This window comes from Schistocerca americana, chromosome 3, assembly GCF_021461395.2.
Source record: "Schistocerca americana isolate TAMUIC-IGC-003095 chromosome 3, iqSchAmer2.1, whole genome shotgun sequence".
Lineage (NCBI taxonomy): Eukaryota > Metazoa > Arthropoda > Insecta > Orthoptera > Acrididae > Schistocerca > Schistocerca americana.
The window spans coordinates 37664973-37686285 of NC_060121.1; the positions used below are offsets into that span (position 1 = coordinate 37664973).

General features: G+C 43.2%; 1 protein-coding gene across 1 annotated transcript in view; it reads left to right on the forward strand.

The window, feature by feature from the left end:
• Positions 1 to 441: 441 nt before the first annotated feature.
• The window catches only part of LOC124605240 (WAS/WASL-interacting protein family member 1-like), a 103987-nt gene continuing 83115 nt past the window's right edge, over positions 442 to 21313 (forward strand). The window contains exons 1-2 of the mRNA XM_047136791.1: positions 442 to 816; positions 18491 to 18827. Coding sequence (XP_046992747.1) covers positions 442 to 816; positions 18491 to 18827 — 712 coding nt within the window. The remainder of the gene's footprint in view (positions 817 to 18490; positions 18828 to 21313) is intronic.

Below are 21313 nucleotides of genomic sequence, written 5' to 3' on the forward strand. Positions count from 1 at the left end.
GCCTCCACATTGACCCTCCGCCTCGAGCGATGCGAACGCGTTGCAGTCCGCCACTCACTCTGAGGTGAGGGCGGCCCCTACGCGCCGGGTACACTAGAAGGTGCTCGGCTCTCCCAGCAGCAAACGATCCATCAGATGTTCGGGTGAGTCTTCCTATCCTCCAGTCTTTGTCTTTACTTGGTACCGTTGAGGCTGCCATATTTTTTTCAGAGCTATGTACGTTCGAAGACGTTCGATCTACCACTCCACGCTCTCTCCAATGCGACCTTTTTGTGTCGCAAACGCAAACGCTCCGTCTGGATGTTGTCAGCGTCCTGTCTAGGACCGCAGAATTCGAGGGGCATAGGATTTTCTGGTAGGCCCCTAATGTCTTTTCTATAGCAGTTTTGCTAAAGCTGCAACTACGTTCCCGTTCGTGCTCCGCTCACTCGACACGGCGAGATGCCACCCGGTGGCAGAGGCGGCCGGTCCGTCACCTGTCGTGGGGGTGCGCGGCAGCAGGACTCCGCCAGGCCAGCAGCGGCGCCCACCCCGCGGCCTGCGTCGCTCTCGCGATCGATGGCGCGGCCTCCCCCGCCCCCGCCCCCGCCCCCGCCCCCCTTCCGCACCTTCGCCTCCGGCCGCCGCTTTGCCGGCCACCGGAATCCCCGTCTAATTACCTGCGGCGTGCCACAGCCGCCGCGTGGCCCGGGCAGCGCGCCTCTCTGGTCTCTCCCTGCCGCCTCCGGTCGCGAGTTTCACGGCAGACGACGTGCCACCGCGGGAAACGCACAAATCTGGCCACGTATCCCGAACGTCGGGCTGGCGGGGAGCTACGTAAACAGAGAAATTACTCGTGTAGTCATTAAATACTTTTTTGGTGACCTACCAATTTCAAGGTGTAACTGCGCTACTGAAAATGTAGCACGGCTGTATCGGCGTTAATGATAACCGCTGAACCTGCCCTCAGCCGAGCCACATAGTGCGTCGCACGGGCCGCCGCAGGCGGGCGTTCGGAAACCCCTGCTGCCTCCTCAACGGCGAGCACAGGCGCCGCACCAGCTGTGTCCCGGACAACCGAACCACCACTTGTCTCTCTCGGCCTTCGAAAACCTGACGATTTGTCGTACAGGGGAAATCGTTCCTGCTGAAAACAAGGGACTGGTGGACTACGAATACTGCCGACACCGCCCAAGTCCTACACGAAGTGCATGCAGAAAGAAAGAAAGAAAGAAAACAAATAGCGAGTAACACCGTCACTAACGACATGTTCTGCTCAGAATGTTAAGCTGGAGGAATACAAGAAACACTGGGTACGAGACTTACGGCAGGCGAGTAACAAAACGTTTCCGTTACCTCCGGACTGCTGAGGCTAACGAATCGCAGGATCACGGGTGAAAACTGCGTTTGAGGAAGAAAACATGGGACCAGCTAAAAGTTCCACAGACAGACGTAAGGGGACTTGCGGCCTCGAAGGGTACTCGTTAATTAGTCACGAATACGTGTGATATATAACAGTTCTAATCGCGAAGCATCTGCTGGGCGGCATGTACTGTTACGTATAAATTGTAGCGTACCAGTTCAATTGCAGAGTTACGTTGACTGATGGAAAATCACCTTTTGGATAGGGTGGATACCATCGTGCGGCTGTTTGGTGATGATGCTGTGGTGTACGGGAAGCTGTCGTCGTTGAGTGACTGTAGGAGGATACAAAATGACTTGGACGGATTTGTGATTGCTGTAAAGAATGGCAGCTAACTCTAAATATAGATAAATGTAAATTAATGCAAATGAATAGGAAAAAGAATCCTGTAATGTTTGAATACTCCATTAGTAGTGTAGCGCTTGACACAGTCACGTCGATTAAATATTTGGGCGTGACATTGCAGAGCGATATGAAGTGGGACAAGCATGTAATGGCAGTTGTAGGGAAGGCGGATAGTCGTCTTCGGTTCACTGGGAAGAGGTGGTTCATCTGTAAAGGAGACCGCTTATAAAACACTGATAAGACCTATTCTTGAGTACTGCTCGAGAGTTTGGGATCCCTATCAGATCGGATTGAGGGAGGACATAGAAGCAATTCAGAGGCGGACTGCTAGATTTGTTACTGGTAGGTTTCATCATCACGCGAGTGTTGCGGAAATGCTTCAGGAACTCGGGTGGGAGTGTCTAGAGGAAAGGAGGCGTTCTTTTCGTGAATCGCTACTGAGAAAATTTAGAGAACCAGCATTTGAGGCTGACTGCAGTACAATTTTACTGCCGCCAACCTACATTTCGCGGAAAGACCACAAAGATAAGAGAGATTAGGGCTCGTACAGAGGAATATAGGCAGTCATTTTTCCCTCGTTCTTTTTGGGAGTGGAACAGAGAGAGAAGATGCTAGTTGTGGTACGAGATACCCTCCGCCACGCGCAGTATGGTGGATTGCGGAGTACGTATGTAGATGTAGATTCTTTTACATAGCCTGGTACATTATTATGTGAACTGATTTTTTTTTACAGAATGTATCTCGCTATGGCACCTCAGCTGACCTACCACTGATCTGCCCTGAACATTTGATTGGAAAGCAAAACAATTAGCAGATTGAATTCAATTCAGGAAAAGTTAATGAAATTTCGATATACCTTGATAATTCTGTAGGAGAAATAACTTTGGAAATGCTCTTAAATATATTAAAAATTACGAACGTGTCATTCAAGCTGGCCTGGAGGAGCCTCGATACGGTAAGTTATTGAACGTGAGGAATGCCTTTTACTGTTCGTTTAATTCATGATTATCTTTTTAAATGACCAAACGTATGTTTAATAGAAAACCTTAACGTACCATGGATTGTTGGAACTGAATATTTCTAGCAAAAAGTTCTCAAACGCATACATGAATAACGCGATCACGTGAAATCGGAAGTTCCGTGGGAAAGGTGGATTACACACGCACATGTTGAGAATGATCATTCAACACAGAGAATGAAGATAGCACAGCTTCAGACGGTGACCATCAGGATGTTATTGTGGGCAAGTCTGGAAGAAGGTACGTAACCACACAGCCTAGGATTCCTCGGAGGTCTATTGCTAATATAGTAAGAGAGCAGGTAGGAGTAACTCGAGCTGGTGTTTGCCATTCACCTGGATAAGCCTTGAAGCTACTTCTTACGCCTGACATCATGGATGTAATAGTAAAACGTTCAAATGGATAGGCAGTTAGGCGAAATGTTACTTTGACTAATGATAAAGAATTGTATACTTTCATAGGAATCCTGACACTTATGGGGGCAACTAAGGACAATTCTGTCAGTGTACACGATCTTTGGTCAGTTTACAAGGGTATTATGGCAATAGAACGTTTCAAGGAACTTATTGGAATCATAAGGTTTGATGACAAAAGTACCCGCCAGCTAAGAAGGGAAACAGACAAGTTCACAGCAATCCGTGGTGTTTTCAACAAAGTGAATGGTAGGTTTCCACTACTGTATAAACCAGGGGTCCACCTCACCATTGATGAGATGCTCAGCTTGTTTAGAGGACGCTGCCCCTTGAAAGTATTTATGAAGGATAAACCGGGCAAGTATGGCATCCTTATACGCATGATCTCCGACGCAGTTGACAGATACGTCTTGAAAACGGAACCCTATGCAGGTAATGTTCAGAATTTGCGAAAGATGAACGGGGTGCAGCAGCTGTCGTCAAACGTCTGGTAGCACGTGTGAAAAATACTTGTTGAAATATTACTAGAGACCGATACTAAACATCGGTGGATTTGGCGGAAGAGTTATACCAAGACTACAAAGTTACTACAGTAGGAACTCTCCAGTCAAACAGGAAGCATATTCCAGACATAATGAAGAACGTGTCAAATCGAGAGCTGTATTCATCAGTGTTCTTGTTCACAGACACATCAACAGGTAGGCCTCTAGTAACGTTGGTGTCCTACATAGCAAAAACGAAAGCAAGTAATAACTTACTGATGTTGTCAACAATGCACCAAGATAAAGGCACTGTTGGAGGAGAGAAGAATAAAACCGAGATAAATGCATATTATAATTCCACTAAAGGTGGAATTGATATCATTGATCAAATGGCGCGTATATACACCTGCAAGAGGGGAACAAAGAGATGGCCTCTATCTGTATTTTACTCTCTCATCGACATTTGTGCTATCAGTGCAACCACCACATTCGTCCAGCAACATCCAAGATGGAATGAAAAGAAACACAACAAACAGAAACTTTATCTTCTGCAAGCCGGGATGGAACTAGTGAAATTGCAGGTAGAAGAAAGAAGTGCCAATGCAAGAGGGTTATCTAACCCAATTGTTCAATCAATGGAGACTATTCTACAAAACAAAATCAAAGAAGGGACAACAGAAGGACGTCAGCCTCCTGCAGGAAAGGTCGGTGCCATATTTGTGTAAGAGAAGCTAAAACAAAGAAGCAGAAGTACAACAATCTAAGTAAACCAAAACAGTATTGTGGACAGTGTCATAAACGTGTGTGTAACACACATACAGAAAAAATTGTGAGGTGTGTCTCTTTCCTTGAAGTCGAGGACTCAGAGTAGTCTACTGTATATGAACACATCTGTATTTTGTATTGTAATATGTCAATTTTTTATATTCACTCAATCCAATATTTATAACAATTAACAACATTTATAAACCGATGCCTTAGTTAAAATACATAAACCATTTTGAAAGTTAAAATTTTTCGTCAGTAAACTTATTTAATACCTGTGGGCTCGCCGAAACCCCCCCCCCCCCCCTTCCCCTTAGGCATCCAAGTTAGAAAAAAAGGCTTGGGCGTCCTAGGGTTAATACTGTGCATTGCCTAAGGTTTACTGTAAAATGTTAAGAAAGATGTTTGTTCCACGAGATAAATGAAGAGTGCTCATTTTAACAGTTTCTTAGACAGTGTAAGGACGTTACAAATTTTAGCATTATAACGATTTATCCTGCAATATTTTGTAATTTAATTATTTATTGTGGTTAATGTTATCCTTTATGTAAAGTGTATTTCAACGTAAAGAAACAAGTTTTATACACAACACTCTATGCAAGTGGATTGTATCTTTGCCTCTAATATTTGGTTGCCTGCGAATTAGTGTCTCTTTCAGACGCTAGTCAGTTTTTCCTGAAGATGGCCCAATAAACCGAAAACTAGTCTGAAATATAGAAAAAATTAACAGAATAAAAATAGAGAACTTGTTATTTCAACTTAAATTATAGATTTATTTCTAAATATGAAGTGTTTACAGATTGTATGTATTAATTTACTTATGATTTTTTTTTCGTACTTCTGGTATTAAATACGGACTTTCGTTTTCTTTAAAAGGTTAATAACTGACGCTACATTATAAATTTATGCTTCAATAAATGAACAATTTCTTTTTTTTTTTTTAATTTGTTGCCTCCAGTTTGCGTCCATCGCCGATAATTCTCTCCTGCAAAATATTGAGGTGACGTGAATAGAAAGCACATGAGATACAGTTATTTAAAATGTCTGATGTCTTAATCACTTACTCTTTAGGTATATACTGTCATTTGTCGGAACTATTTTTTTCGAAGAAATATTTCTTATCGTGCGTTAACTTTGTTTGCGTTTATTTAATTGATGTAGACCCAGAAATTGAATTTCTCTTGAAGATCACTTTTCATACAGTCATATTATTTATTCCATTTCCGAAGTGGCCGTGCGGATAAAGGCGCTGCAGTCTGGAACCGCAAGACCGCTACGGTCGCAGGTTCGAATCCTGCCTCGGGCATGGATGTTTGTGATGTCCTTAGGTTAGTTAGGTTTAACTAGTTCTAAGTTCTAGGGGACTAATGACCTCAGCAGTTGAGTCCCATAGTGCTCAGAGCCATTTGAACCACCATATTCCATTTCCACGTTACTGACTATTTCGGCATTTTGGCCCAAACAGCAATTTCACAATTAAGTAAACGTCTATTCATAAAGAGGGACGTGAAATTGAGGTAAAAACTACTTATTGGCACTAAATAAAAAGAAAAAAAAACAGTAATAATAATGACAGTGGTGATAGGTGACAACAGAGTGGAGTCAATACCAAAGATTTAACAATGCCAAAACGATTTAATGTTGCCGCTTATAACTAATACTAAGGATCAGGTGATAATGTAGAATGTTTTCATTCTGTTGCTTCCAGAGATTGGTTCCACTAAAAAGAATGAAAGGATAGCTCAGCTGATGCACAAAACTCTAACCGAATGAGTCAATTGTTTTCCAACAACCGATTGAATCGACTGTTGGCATCAGTAGAGCATGTTTTACATGTAATACGTGGAGTATGTGTGTAGAACTGGATAGTCTGTTTCGAGATCACACACCACCGGTACGTCTGCGACAGCATTAGAGTGTGTTTTAGATGACAGGACAGTTACCCCCATCAAAAGCATCTCCCGTCACTGTCACAGACGCATCAGCGTGGACAGTTACTCCCATAAAAAGCATCCCCCATCACTGTCGGAGACTCCCCGTTACAACCGCTGCACCTACTCGTACTGTTCGTTCGCGTGACGTCGAACCTGTCCGGGACGCGATAGGCCGGCAGACCTCCATCTAGCACGGCCGTCGTCTCGGGGGTTCGCGCAGGAGCCGCTTCGCACGGTGTCCGGAGGCTCCGGTTGTGGCTGCACGCCGTACTGAATTCTTCAAGTCGGGGATCGTGCGGTGTTCCGCAGCTGGGATCGCTAGCGCAGCGTGATCGATCTAAACTGCGCTCTAATCTTCGTCTCAGCCACATATGTCCTTTATGGTGTTCAAATTTCCCACGAACATTACTGAACACCTGGAATGACAAAGTAAACTAACGTACCAGATACTGTATGTAAATATTCAGAACAGAGTACAGTTGTAGGAAGCCGACACTTCGTCATTATACTCTTGTATGACGTTATTTGATGAGCACTATGGTTCAACATTTACACGAATACGACCTACGACATTAGAATTTTGTTTTACGATTCGCTCTCATAAATTCATAGCTACATTGAACATTGCTTTTTTCGTGTAACATATCATAAAAGAAGTACCTTTTTCCACTGTCCCGAAAGCACTCGAGTTCGACACTTTAGTTTCGCTTTTTGATTAAATGTGCCTGCTGTCAGTAGCCTACGTGACTGTTAAAAGAATGTATTTCGGAGATGAGACAATCGAGCCAATGTATATTCTTATGCTACTTCTGCTATTGCAGAAAATGGTTTTTCCCCCGCCTCTCGTTTAGTGTGAGAAACACAAGTTCGTAGCGCACTCACGGGCACCTCAGTACTGCTGTGTCGTCATTTGGAGAGCAGACGATGTTCGATGAACCACCAGGTTTCGATGTTTCTGCCACTACACAGGCTCGCCGACCACTTCCAGCAGAGACGCTTCACTTCCGCCCCCGCCCACCGGGGCCCCCTGCCCACGAAAGACGACTGCGATTTACACAACAGACAGAGCCATACGTTCCTTCCGACGTATTTGCTTTACGTGTGCGGCCCCAGGGACTTCATTTCACGGTTGCTGCTTCCAGCGGCACTGCTATCCTTCCAGGCAGAGCATAAGATTCATTACCACTCCTCTCTGCGAGTTCCGACAGAACTTTCTGTAAATGAACGTTATTATCGTCTATTTCCTTATACGTTTTTGTTTCTAACACTTCCTGCATTATCTTGTCTGTATTGTAGTACGGAAATAATATTTTACGTTACTTTTAAAATAAGTGTGACTTGTTTACATATTACATACTGTTTCCGTTAGGAATTAGATAGAAAACGAGATGCCAAGAGCAGTAGACGAGTTTTTATGTTTCGACGACAAAATAACTTACGACGGTCGTGGCATAAAATCTTTTCTGAGCAAAAGAAATATTTAAAAGTGGAACAAGAAGATAACTACTAGTGACAAAAAGAGAATATAAATATGTCAGATTTGGTATTACAGAAGGATACTGAAAATTAAATTCTTATATTAGATAATCAGTGACGAGGTACGATAACAATAACATTTTGGATTGTTACTTCGTGCAGAAGCAACATTCGAGCAGTGCCCTTACGAATTCATCCTCGGAGATGATGGGCCCATCCGACGAGATAACGTGCAGAGTTTGGGCGACAGTGTCGGAACTCCACGAGAAGTGCATGCTTGAATGTAAATGTAGACGCTGGCCAAACGTCTAGCTTGCGGCACCTGTGTGTTGCAAGTGCTCTAAAGCTCCTGTCTTTCGTTATTTTAGATTAATTTCTGCGGATAACGGATTGCCCGACTTAAGTACGGGAGTTTTGCGCAGACAACAGGCTTCGTTAGGAAATGAATCTGGCGATGTGCCAAAACTGACATGGGTCGCTTATTTTTACAATAATAATAAAGTTGAATAGAAAAATGGTAAATGTCACTTTGAAATAATAATGGTACGCGTCAGATTTCTTTGTTTTATTGTTCCTTCCCGTATTGCTCCTTAACCTACGGAGTAGACAACATTCCATTAGAACTACTGAGAGTCTTGGCAGAGCCAGCTCTGACAAAACTCTACCATCTGGTGAGGATGATGTATCAGGCAGCGGAAATACCCTCAGACATCAAGAAGAATACAATAATTTCTATCCCAAAGAAAGCAGGGGCTGACAGGTACGAATACTACCAAACTATTAGTTTAATAAGTCACTGTTGCAAGATACTAACACAAATTCTTTACAGAAAAATTGGAAAACTGGCAGAAGCCGCCCTTGGGCGAGATCAGTTTGAATTCCGGAGACATTACTGATCCTGCTGCTTATCTTAGAAGATAGGTTAAGGAAAGGCAAACCTACGTTAATAGCGCTTGTAGACTTAAAGAAAGCTCTTTAAAGGACCATCAACAGAAGCAAAATGAGGATAATGGAATGTAGTCGGATTAAATAAGGTGATTCTGAGGGAATCATATTAGGAAATGAAGCACTTAAAGTACTAGGCGAATTTTGAAATTTGGCCAGAAAAGTAACTGGTAATTGTCGAAGTAGAGAGGATATAAAATGTAGACTGGCAATGGCAAGAAAAGCGTTTCTCAAGAACAGATATTTCTTAGCATCGAGTATAGACGTAGGTGTCAAGAAGACTTTTCTGAAAGTATTTGCATGGAGTGTAGCCACCTACCGAAGTGAATCATGGACGATAAACAGTTCAGACAAGAAGAGAATAGAAGCATCTGAAATGTGGTTGAACCGTGATTTATTTTCAAAGAATATTCTTAAGAATTTATTTTATTTACTAGCGATTCATCAAGAATATTAACACATTTAATCACACTATGTAAGCGTGGAAGGAGTTGCCAGGGAGTAACTGATGAAATCATAACCAAATTCTTTTTAACAAACGGGAATTTTATTCACTTTAATAGTGCCTAAAGCATTTTTTAGAAGAAACAGGTTTAAAATTATAACCAGAAAGCGTCCTCTAAATATAAAAGTTACAATTTATTCAGAGCCAGAAAGAAACAAGTTTTGACTGTATGAGCTTTCGGGCAGAGAACCTTGCCGTTCCCTTTTGATATGGCCGCAGTTACGACCGCTCACAACAGCATCTGAAAGACTACATTGGTGCAAATCTGCAACACACCAGATAACTTTATACTAAGATTGTTAACAATTTACACAAGCACACAAGCTATGCACCTCCTTCCCCCCCCCCCCCCCCCATAGGAGGGATGGAAATGGTACAAAACACTAACAATTAAAATATTAACCTTGCCACCAAAGGTGCAACTTGATTTCAACTTCTAAGAAAAGTTTTACGGTGAAAGGGTGGCAACTTTACATACTAAAATGATAATTTCAATAAAAGCACATGAAATGCAAACTTATATAAAATTCTACAAGGTTGGCTAAACAATAGTTAAGATGCTCTACAGTACACAGATACCGCCTCTCAAGATCATAGGCAATAATATCAAAGTTTCCAAAGATCAAAACATACTTCAGGTATTAGGCCGCTACATTCCAAGCAATAAATTCGTTAACATTCCAAATCCGACAAACATGACAGAGGCAACTACTAACGTGCGGTAGATTGATAGAGAGATTGCCGAACAACCCGAACCGCAGATTGCTTAACCCGCCCCTACTCCACAAGGGAAAAACGGACCACCCAATTTATAAACAACCACCTTCCCACGGGTGGGAAAACGGAGAAGAATGGTGGGACGACCCCAAAGCGAAACGGCTGGTGACCTCACCAAGAAAACAGCTAGAATTTAACAAGAATAAATCAAACAACATATCACCAATCACTTAACGTCTAGTAAACTGCGATTTCTCGAGAATATCTGGCGCAGCACCCCCAAATCGCTCTCCCGAACCGTCCGCTGCGAGCCACTTCAACGGACTCAGGAAGGCGCGCCGATCTTCCGTTGCTCTCGTGTCGACCGCGAAGTCACTACCCCGCGCTAAACGCCGCAGCCCACTGGAATCACGTGGCGACCTCACATGCGCCGACGCTCAAGACGGACAATTCATCTTGTATCTCAGTGCGCGACCGACCAACCGATCTATCCAACCGCCAATGACCATTGCCTGATCAAACTCGAGCAGACTGGCGGCCTAACGCGCAGACTCAGATGCGGGAACTAAGCCCTGACCGGGCGACCACTCACTGAGTTCTCTTACTGGCGGAGTGGAAAGACTCTCATTTTGCCGGCTCTAGAGGTTGATCCGAATGACAGACATACTAGCATTCCGAACGACAGACAGACACTAACTGCCGAACAAATACGGACGAGAGACTGACCCAGACTGACCCCAGACTGACTGACTGGCGAGCTCATAGCGCCCCTTAAATGCACGGAACAGGCAACCTTTCCGCTTTCCCACCAGAGGGAGACACCGAAGCTGCGATTGCCACAGCGGCGCCCCCGCCAGAAACGGACGGCGACTGCTTCACACTATGCGCTGCGGCGCGCTCTTCAAAACAGCAATTTTTACTACTGCTCAGTGGTGCTACAAAAGAATACTGAAGATTAAAAGGGACGATCAGGTAACTAATGGGGAGGTACTGAACAGAAGTGGGGAGAAAGAAATTTGTGGTACAATCAGACTAGAAGATGTGATTGGTTGGTAGGACACGTCCTGAGAAATCAAGGGATCACCAGTTTCGTACTGGGGGAAAGTATGGAGACAAAAATCGTAGATGGAGACCAAGAGATGAGTGCAGGAACCAGATTCAGAAGGACGTAGGTTGCAGTATTTACTCGGAGATGGAAAGGCTTGGACAGGATAGACTAGCATGGAGAGCTGCATCAAACCAGTCTCAGGACTGAAGACCACAACAACAAGAACAAATTTCAATTTGTTCCAAAATGTCTAAGTCTAAGCCTTTTGGTTTTGTGTGTAAGATCGTTAGAGATTTTAAGATCGTGTCTAAACGATACTTCTTGTTGCTGAGTTGAAAACTCACAGCAGTAGTGCCTTTATTACAATGTTCCCTGGACGGAAGTAAAAAGGGACGCCATGTCTGTTAAATGTAAACAATATGACTGGATTCGCTAGTGAATTTACATGCTCTCGACTTTGTGAATTTATTCTATTGTCAATAGATGTATTCAGAAATGTTATGTTTCTTTCGAATCTGGAAGCCAATTTGTATATTGGCTTTTTTAAATGCGATGGCAATTCGTTCACAGAAATACAATGCAAATTTAAATGAAGTCTCGGGAGTATCGGTAAATGATTTTCTGCTTCTATTGAAAACCGATTCCTGTCACCAGTTGGGCTCATATAACCTTTTACAGACTGACAGGAGAAAAGCACGCTTGTGCACGTGTAGGTGGTATGAGTCCACTGCGGTGGAAGGCAATGCATGGCACCAAGTAATATATTTTTTTCTTTTATATGGACATGGCTTGTAATATCTCATGACTGATTTTTGTTTGTACCTAAACATTTCCTATGTTTTATGAAAAACTCATTAACAAATATGTCTCTTCGATTTGATGGATGCGCAGTGGCGCATAGTTCATGCATTCTATTACCTATTTTGGTTTACAGACGTCCTGTCTTAGTTTCATGTCCCTTATCGTATCGCACGGTTGTAAGTGTTGGTTTTGACATTGTGTGGCGCCACTTAATATTCGCTAATTTATGTACTTATTTTAACTTTTTATCACTTAGTTTCGTCATTAACATTTGCATTAAAATATTTCTTTTACGTATACTGTAATAACCTAGTTCACAACCATTAGATACAGGGTACCATAAATGTACATTAGATTATGCACCTTGACGTCAGTGTGTATTTTCTAATGCCACCCGGTGGTAAATATATCCTCTTGGGCCGAACTCTGAAAAACTGGGTCTATATCTGCGAATGTTTGTTTCCCATAGAACTTGAAACGCCATAGCTACGCGGAGCAATCGCTTCAGGATAGGCGTAGTAAAATTTGTCCAAGTGATTTCAATCAAATGGAGTTCAATAAATATCCACTATCGTGTTTTAAAGAATTTTTTGCGGATATATGATTTTGGATAGGATAAATCCTAAACGCGCCCTATGAGCAATAAAATCATTCCTTGCCTGCTGTATGACTTGTTCATTTGCGACTCAATCAGGCCGAAGGAAGAACTACCAATTATTACAATACTGGGCGCCCGCCTCCTGTGTCACATTAACGTTAATTGCATATATGTGTGTGTTTCCGGAAGTTCGCCGAAAGAGAGCCGGTTCAAAACATCTATCATTTGGTACCTGCACAAAGCTGTTGAGGGGGAAATGACACTTACAAAGAGACTTACTGCATCCTTGCCAACATATCGGGTCAAGACTTTACCACTCTTTCCTTCGTGCCGGTACAACTAACATCTCATTCTTTCATTCATTCAAATTCTCAGGTAGCATTGGGAGAAACACGAAAAATTCTGACATTATTTAATCAGGGATGAAATTAAGAAGTAGAGTCCCTTCGAGGTCAGCTACTATCACAAACAAGCAGCAGGAGGTAATAACAATGGAAAAGCAAGTGTTGTGAAGGCGATTTAGTGGATCCTTTCAAGAACTGTGATGGAAAATAAAAGTTCGATAGGTGCAAAAGTCATTCCTGAACTCAATCACGCTAGTGACGCCGGTCAGCACCAAAAAGCAGCCGGAGGGAGCTGCTTAAGCAGGAAACTGTAAGGCGAGCTGGAATTCCAAAACCACGTATGAGTGATGCAAATGGTTGTAACTGGAAAGCATTGTGCCGAAGCCATAAAACATGGACCACAGAGCAGAGGAAGAAAGTTATTTGGTCGGATGACATTGTTTCACAGTGTTTCCAACTTCTGGCGTAGTTTGCGCCCAAAGATGAAGTATATAAGGGGTTTGCAGACTATCTGGGCAGCCGCGTCGTAGTACTCCATGGGGGCCCGACAGCTACTCTGCGAGGTCTCACTACCGCCAGGGACTGTGTCGTCATTCTGGGTGTTTAAGTGCAGCCCGTCCTGCAGTGTTTGTCCCCCACTGGTGGCGGAGCGGCCCCCCTCCACACGGCTCGCATCGTCCAGGACTGGTTTTGTGATCGCGACGATGAATTGTCTCCCCAGCACCACGGTCCCCAGATCTCAATGTTGTTGAGTTTCTGTGGCCTCCTTTGGAGAAGAGTGTGCACGATCGCTTTCCACCTCCTTTCCATTGTTTCGCAGGAAGAATGATATAAATTCTCTCCAAAACTGTACTCGACTTGTATTTATCCATCTCCTCGCGACTGGAAGCTGTTCAGAATGCCAACGGGTTTCCTACTCCGTATTAAGTATGATAATGCGACTAGTGGAACAGGAACCCTCGATGATTTGTGGTCACCGTCAATAAACTTCTACTTAAACAGATTGGATTGGATTCGTTGGGGGAAGAGACCAAACAGCAAGGTCATCGGTCTCATCGGATTAGTGAAGGAAGTCGGCCGTACCCTTTCAAAGGAACCATCCCGGCATTTGCCTGCAGCGATTTGGGGAACTCACGGAAAACCTAAATCAGGATGGCCGGACGCGGGATTGAACCGTCGTCCTCCCGAATGCGAGTCCAGTGTGCTAACCACTGCGCCACCTCGTTCGGTACACTTAAACAGAGAATACTGCATAACAGGTGTAAAAAGAAGCATAGCCCCATAGACTGATGTTGAATGAACCGCTTCTGGCTGTGAAGAACGCAATGCGTAAAGCTTTCAGTGATTACCGTAGCAGAATATTATCGAAATATATTTCAGAAAATCCGAAGAAATTCTAGTCCTAATTACCTGGTGTTAATGGCAACAAATTAAATGTCCAGAGGCTCACAGACGAGATAGGATATGAAACTGAGGATGGCCAACAAAAATCATAAATCGTTAACCCCATTTTCGAATGTTTCTTTACGAAGGAAAACCCAGGAGTAACGTCCCAGTTTAATTATCGTAGCACTGCAGAAACGAGTGAAATAGAGATTAGTGTCAATGACGCAGAGGAACAGCTGAAGTCGTTAAAACTGAACAAAGGTCCAGGGTCTAATGGAATTCATATCGCATGTGCTACTGAGTTAGCGTCTATTGCCGGCCGAAGTGGCCGTGCGGTTAAAGGCGCTACAGTCTGGAACCGCGGGACCGCTACGGTCGCAGGTTCGAATCCTGCCTCGGGCATGGATGTTTGTGATGTCCTTAGGTTAGTTAGGTTTAACTAGTTCTAAGTTCTAGGGGACTAATGACCTCAGCAGTTGAGTCCCATAGCGCTCAGAGCCATTTGAACCATTAGCGTCTATTTCAAATATAGCATACCTAAGATCTCTCTACAAAATATAGGTGCCCAGGGATTGGAAGAAAGCACAGGTCACTCCCGTCTTCAAGAAGGGCAGCACAAGCGATACACAAAATTAGCGTTTGCCATCCTTGATACGTCGTTGTTGTAGAATCTTATAACGTATTCTGAACTCAAATGTAATAAGGTATCTCGAACCTCCTGTTGGTGGCATGGATTCCGAAACATCGATCACGTGAAACCCAGCTTGCATTTTCCTCACATGATATCCTGAAAGCTATAATCACTGCGGTGAGATAGGTGCAGTGTTTCGTGACTTCCAAAAGGCATTTGACTCAGTGCCACACATACGATTATTATCGAAAGTAATGCATGTAGGGTATCCAGCGAAATGTGAAACTGAATTGAGGGAGGGCATAGCATGTTATCTTGGGTGGGGAGCGATTGACAGATATAGAAGTAACTTAAGGTGTCGCACGGGGAAATGTGTTGGGGTTCTTGCTGCTCATTTTGCATATTAATCAACTTGCAGACAATGTTAATGGTATCCTTACAGTTTCCGAAGAAGATGCAGTTCGTTTTGTGACATAACTCTAAGAAAAAAAAGGGCTCCACTAATATTCTGTCACTTCTTGATCTAATTTGAATGTGGTGAAAAAATTGGAAGCTCAGTTAAGTTATCCATAAATGAAAAATAGTGCACTTCATAAACTGAAATCCTAAGACTGTAATATCAATGAGTCACAACTGGCTCAGTGAACTCATAAAAATATTCGGGCATAATAATTTTTAGAGACACGAAATGGAAAGATAACATGGTAAAAAATCGTGGTTAAAGCTAGTGTCAGGCTGCGCCTCATAGCAAGAAAACTACATAAATGCAATCAGTCTACAAACGAGATCGCTTACAAAACATTCGTGCCACCCATCCTAAAATGCTGCTCACGTGTGTGGGACCCGTACCAACAGGGGATGTTAACCGTGTGCAGATAAGGACAGCAAAAAGGGTCACGGAATTGTGTAACCCACGGTAGAGTGCCATGGAGATACTGAAAGATGTGACTGGCAGAAGTTTGCAGATAGTCACAAACTATCACGCGGAAGCCTGCTTACAAAGTTTATAAAATAGATTCATGTGATGAATTCAAGAATACAGTACTTCACGGCCACAGGAATTGCGAGGGAGAAATTGTACAAATTACAGCACATACAGAGACGCTGAAGTTATTGTACTTCCTACGCTCCAATCGTGAATCGAACTGGAAAAATCCGTATTAATTGGCGCATTGTGACGTACCATTTGCATTTATTTTTCGGTGGTTCTGTAAGGATAGATGTAGGTGTTCTTGAAATATGGAAAAGCTGTAGTAGTGAAGCTCTTTAAGTAGCAGTTCCTCTTTGCGGGAATGGTATTATGAGGGCTATTTCTTTTTTTTTTTTTTTTTTCCTTTTTTTCCCTACCTCCGATCGGTCGCAAAGTGGAAACTACATTTAGCTGCTGCTTCCGGCTACCTGTTTACAGAGTCGCAGATCTGACTTAGACGTTTATCATAGATTGGTAACAACTTCCGATACACTCACCATAGAAGATCGTCTATGATTCACTACGCTAATTTCCTAAGCTGGTCTCCATTTTTTAGTCTGCGCTGAAATGCTTTCCACAGAAATCAGATGGAGCAAAGTCTGGGATTCATGCTGGGCGATAAAACACTTCCAACTGAAAACGCTGCAGGAGCCTTTTCCTTGCATCTGCTGTTTGTGACCAACAACTGTCTCGAAAAAGGAAACGCTTGACAGTTACGTCATGTGGGCTGCACGAAATCAGGCGAAACAGGATTCCACGTTTGGCGGAAGACACTATTTTCTAGGCATCTTTATGTGCTCACTGTATGCTCAGAACTGACATGTGCAACGTGTCATGATAGACTGGCGTACTAGAGACACAGCACATCAGCACGAAATTGCGCCGAATTTTCCCTGTGTGCGCGACCGATCGGAGGTTGAAAAATAAATAAATAAATAAATAAAAAGCCTCGTATATTCTGCCTCGGTATTTTTTATTGTTAATTCCTCAGTGTGCTTAGTAGAGTCAGGAATGCTTGGTATTTCGATCCATTTTCAGGCAGGACAGATCGTTGTATAACCCGATTAAAATTACTTGATAGCTGGTTTCCTCCAATGAGAGGGCATAATTTCACACCCAAACGGTTTGCCATTGCCAGACTGCCACAACAACTGGTCACATCACCATGTCACGCTTTCTTCCTTGTTGTGTTTGGATCCTCAGTCTTGGATCTGGTCCTTTAATTTCATACTTCATCACACACACACACACACACACACACACACACACACACACACACGGACACACAAGAACGCACAAAACAATGCTAACGATACACATGCGTTTCATTCGCAGCACTAACGAAACACTACCAGATCCTCCCACACTGGATGCAGTTCAGCGTCACATATACAGTTGATACAATCACAGAGACTGGCGTTACATTAGAAAAGTTTGACATTACATTATGTGATGCCAAATTTTTCAAGACTGCCATCCATCGTTGTTACTGGAATATCAGTCATAAATGTAACAGTTTTATGTGTTTTAGTATGTTAGCACAGTGGTTAGTGCATTGACTTGTCGTGTAGAATTTCGTAGGTTCGAAACTTCTGAAACGCAGTGAAGTATTTTTTTGTTTCTAGATCTAGTCAAAAGAATTTCATTACTATTTTTATTCGTCTTATAATTACATTGTCCCTTAGACATTTAATTCTCTTTTTTATGCACTATAATGATTTAAAGGGGAAGATATGAATTAAATTTTGTGTTGTGTCCGGGACTCGAACCCAGGTCTTTTCGTTTGTTAGGCAGATATGCTAAACATTACATCAGCACAGCACTATAGTGAACATTACTCCACGAACCACGCAAGTAGAGTGCTTCAAACACACTTCAATTCATAAGAGAAAAACAGGCAGCTGCCACGGTAGCTCAGCGTGTTAGGTCAGAGAGCTGGCTGGTCTCTGTAATAAAAAATCTGAGTGAAGGGATCAACGATGAACTACAAAGGATGTCATATGCTGTCCGCTACCACCAAATATGGCGAACAATACCGAACAAAATGCAAAAAAAAAAAAAAAAAAAGTTAACCTTTCTGCCTAGCAAACAAAAAGACTCGCGTTCGAGTGCAGGCTACAGCACAAATTTTAATTCATTTCTTCTCATTTAATCATTATCGTACATATTTTATTCGATTAAATGATTAAATGTAATTTTTTAAATTTCTAATACTTGGCCGCAACATCCTGAGTATGGTATTGACTTTTCTATTTGCCCTTATTTTTCTACCAGCGATTCTGTTTTAATTTGGAGCCCGCCAGTATCGTCTTTTGCCTACAACCAAATCAACCAGGACTGTTCGTAGGTCGGTAAAGCAGCAGTTCGTGCAGCCAGTGTGAGGATAAGTTCAGGTGACCGATGAATGACAGGGAGAAGCTGCAGTCTGTTTGCGGCACTGAGACTGAAGTTTTCCTGTCTCGAGTTTGCTCGCAGTGAACAACGCGACGGTGCTTTTAGTTCGGCCGCCGCCGTTTCCTCGGGAGGTTGTGGTTAGATCAGGGTTACAGGACACGTCGTCTGCCTCAGTTCACCCAGTGGGCACTTAAAATCAGCTGCCGTCGGAGCATCTCGTATATCCGTCAAACGTCGCGGCCGCCGCTTCCACCATTGCTCCGCGTTAGCACATTAACAGCCACTGTAAAGTGACTCGCCGTGTATTTGTGACAGCTACATCCGAACGGCAGCTGGCAGTCGATGTGGCCAGTGACAGGCGTCAAATACCGGGGCACTCCCGTACCACACAGTGTGCAGCTGTGCGCCGCAGGTCTCGGAACACGGAGAGCCCGCCTCATCAGCCAGAGTGCGCGGCCGCCAGACGACAGTCGCTCTAATTACAGTGGCTCCCGCTGGCGATGCGGCCTCCTGATTGGCTGTCTGTCACCTGGCCTGCAGCTGCGCCCCCTGCGTCACCTCACGCCACCGCCCAGCGTGCGTCAGCGCAGCCGCCCCGTATTCCGCCCTGGCACTTGCGGCGTATCTCCAGACGCGTTCTTTGTGCAAGACCGTACAGGAGCATTTATTATTTTCAACTTGTTGTTGTTGTTGTGGTCTTCAGTCCTCAGATTGGTTTGATGCAGCTCTCCATGCTACTCTGTCCTGTGCAAGCTTCTTCATCTCCCAGTACCTACTACAGCCTACATCCATCTGAATCTGCTTAGTGTATTCACCTCCTGGTCTCCCTCTACGATTTTTAGCCTCCACGCTGCCCTCCAATGCTAAATTTGTGATACCTTGATGCCTCAGAACATGTCCTACCAATCGGTCCCTTCTTCTTGTCAAGTTGTGCAACAAACTCCCCTTCTCCCCAATTCTATTCAATACCTCATCATTAGTTATGTCATCTACCCATCTAATCTTCAGCATTCTTCTGCAGCACCACATTTCGAAAGTTTCTAGTCTCTTCTTGTCTAAACTATTTATTGTCCATGTTTCACCTCCATACATAGCTACACTCCATACAAATACTTTCAGAAACGACTTCCTGACACTTTCATCCATACTCGATGTTAACAAATTTCTCTTCTTCAGAAACGCTTTCCTTGCCATTGCCACTCTACATTTTATATCATCTCTACTTCGACGATCATCAGTTATTTTGCTACCCAAATAGCAAAACTCCTTTACTACTTTAAGTGTCTCACTTCCTAATCTAATTCCCTCAGCATCACCCGACCTAATTCGACTACATTCCATTATCCTCGTTTTGCTTTTGTTGATGATCATCTTATATCCTCCTTTCAAGACACTGTCCGTTCCGTTCAACTGCTCTTCCAAGTCCTTTGCTGTCACTGATAAAATTACAATGTCATCGCCGAACCTCCATCGATTTTAATACCTACTCAGAATTTTTCTTTTGTTTCCTTTACTGCTTGCTCAATATAAAGATTGTAACACCAGGGAGAGGCTACAACCCTGTCTCACTCCCTTCCCAACCTCTGCTTCCCTTTCATGCCCCTCGACTCTCATAACTGCTATCTCGTTTCTGTACAAATTGTAAATAGCCTGTCGCTCCCTGTAATTTACCCCTGCCACCTTCGGAATTTGAAATCGTTTATTCCACTCAACATTGTGAAAAGCTTCCTCTAAGTCTACAAATGCTAGAAATGTAGGTTTACCTGTACTTAATCTATTTTCTAAGATGGTGTCGTGTCAGTATTGCCTCACGTGTTCCAACATTTCTACGGAATCTAAACTGATGTTCCCCGAGGTCGGCTTCAACCAGTCTTTCCATTCGTCTCTAAGGAATTCGCGTTAGTATTTTGCAACAGTGACTTATCAAACTGATAGTTCGGTAATTTTCACATCTGTCAACACCTGCTTTCTTTGGGATTGGAATTATTATATTCTTCTTGAAGTCTGAGGGTATTTTGCCTGTCTCATACATCTTGCTCACCAGATGGTAGAGTTTTGCCAGGACTGGCACTCCCAAAGCCGTCAGTAGTTCCAATGTAATGCTGTCTACTCCCGGAGCCTTGTTTTGACTCAGGTCTTTCAGTGCACTGTCAAACTCTTCACGCAGTATCGTATCTCCCATTTCATCTTCATCTACATCCTCTTGCATTTCCATAATATTATCCTCAAGTACATCGCCCTTGTATAAACTCCTTCCACCTTTCTGCTTTCCCTTCTTTGCTTAGAACTGGGTTTCCATCTGAGCTCTAGATATTCATACAAGTGGCTCTCTTTTCTCCAAAGGCCTTTTTCATTTTCCTGTAGGCAGTATCTATCTTACAGTTAGTGAGATACGCCTCTGCTTCCTTACATTTGTCCTGTAGCCTTCCCTGCTTAGCCATTTTGCACTTCCTGTCGATCTCCTTTTTTAGACGTTTCTATTCCTTTTTGTCTGCTTCATTTACTGCGTTTTTATATTTTCTCCTTTCATCAATTAAATTCAATATTTCTTCTGTTACCCAAAGATTTCTACTAGCCCTCGTCTTCGTCTTTATACTTACTTGATCCTCTGCCGCCTTCGCTACTTCATCCCTCAAAGCGTCCCATTCTTCTTCTACTGTATATCGTTCCCCCATTGCTGTCAATTGTTCCCTTATGCTCTCCCTGAAACTCTGTACAACGTCTGGTTTAGTCAGGTTATCCAGGTCCCATCTCCTTAAATTCCCACCTTTTTGCAGTTTCTTCAGTTTTAATCTACAGTTCATAACCAATAGATTGTGGTCTGCCCCTGGAAATGTCTTACATTTTAAAACGTGGTTCCTAAATCTGTGTCTTACCATTATATAATCTATCTGATACCTTCTAGTATCTCCAGGATTCATCCATGTATACAACCTTCTTTTATGATACCTGAACCAAGTGTTAGCTATGATGTGCTCTGTGCAAAATTCTAACAGACGGCTTCCTCTTTCATTTCTTACCCCCAATCTATATTCACCTACTATGTTTCCTTCTCTCCCGTTTCATACACTCGAATTACAGTCACCCATGACTATTAAATTTTCGTCTCCCCTCACCATCTGAATAATTTCTTTTATC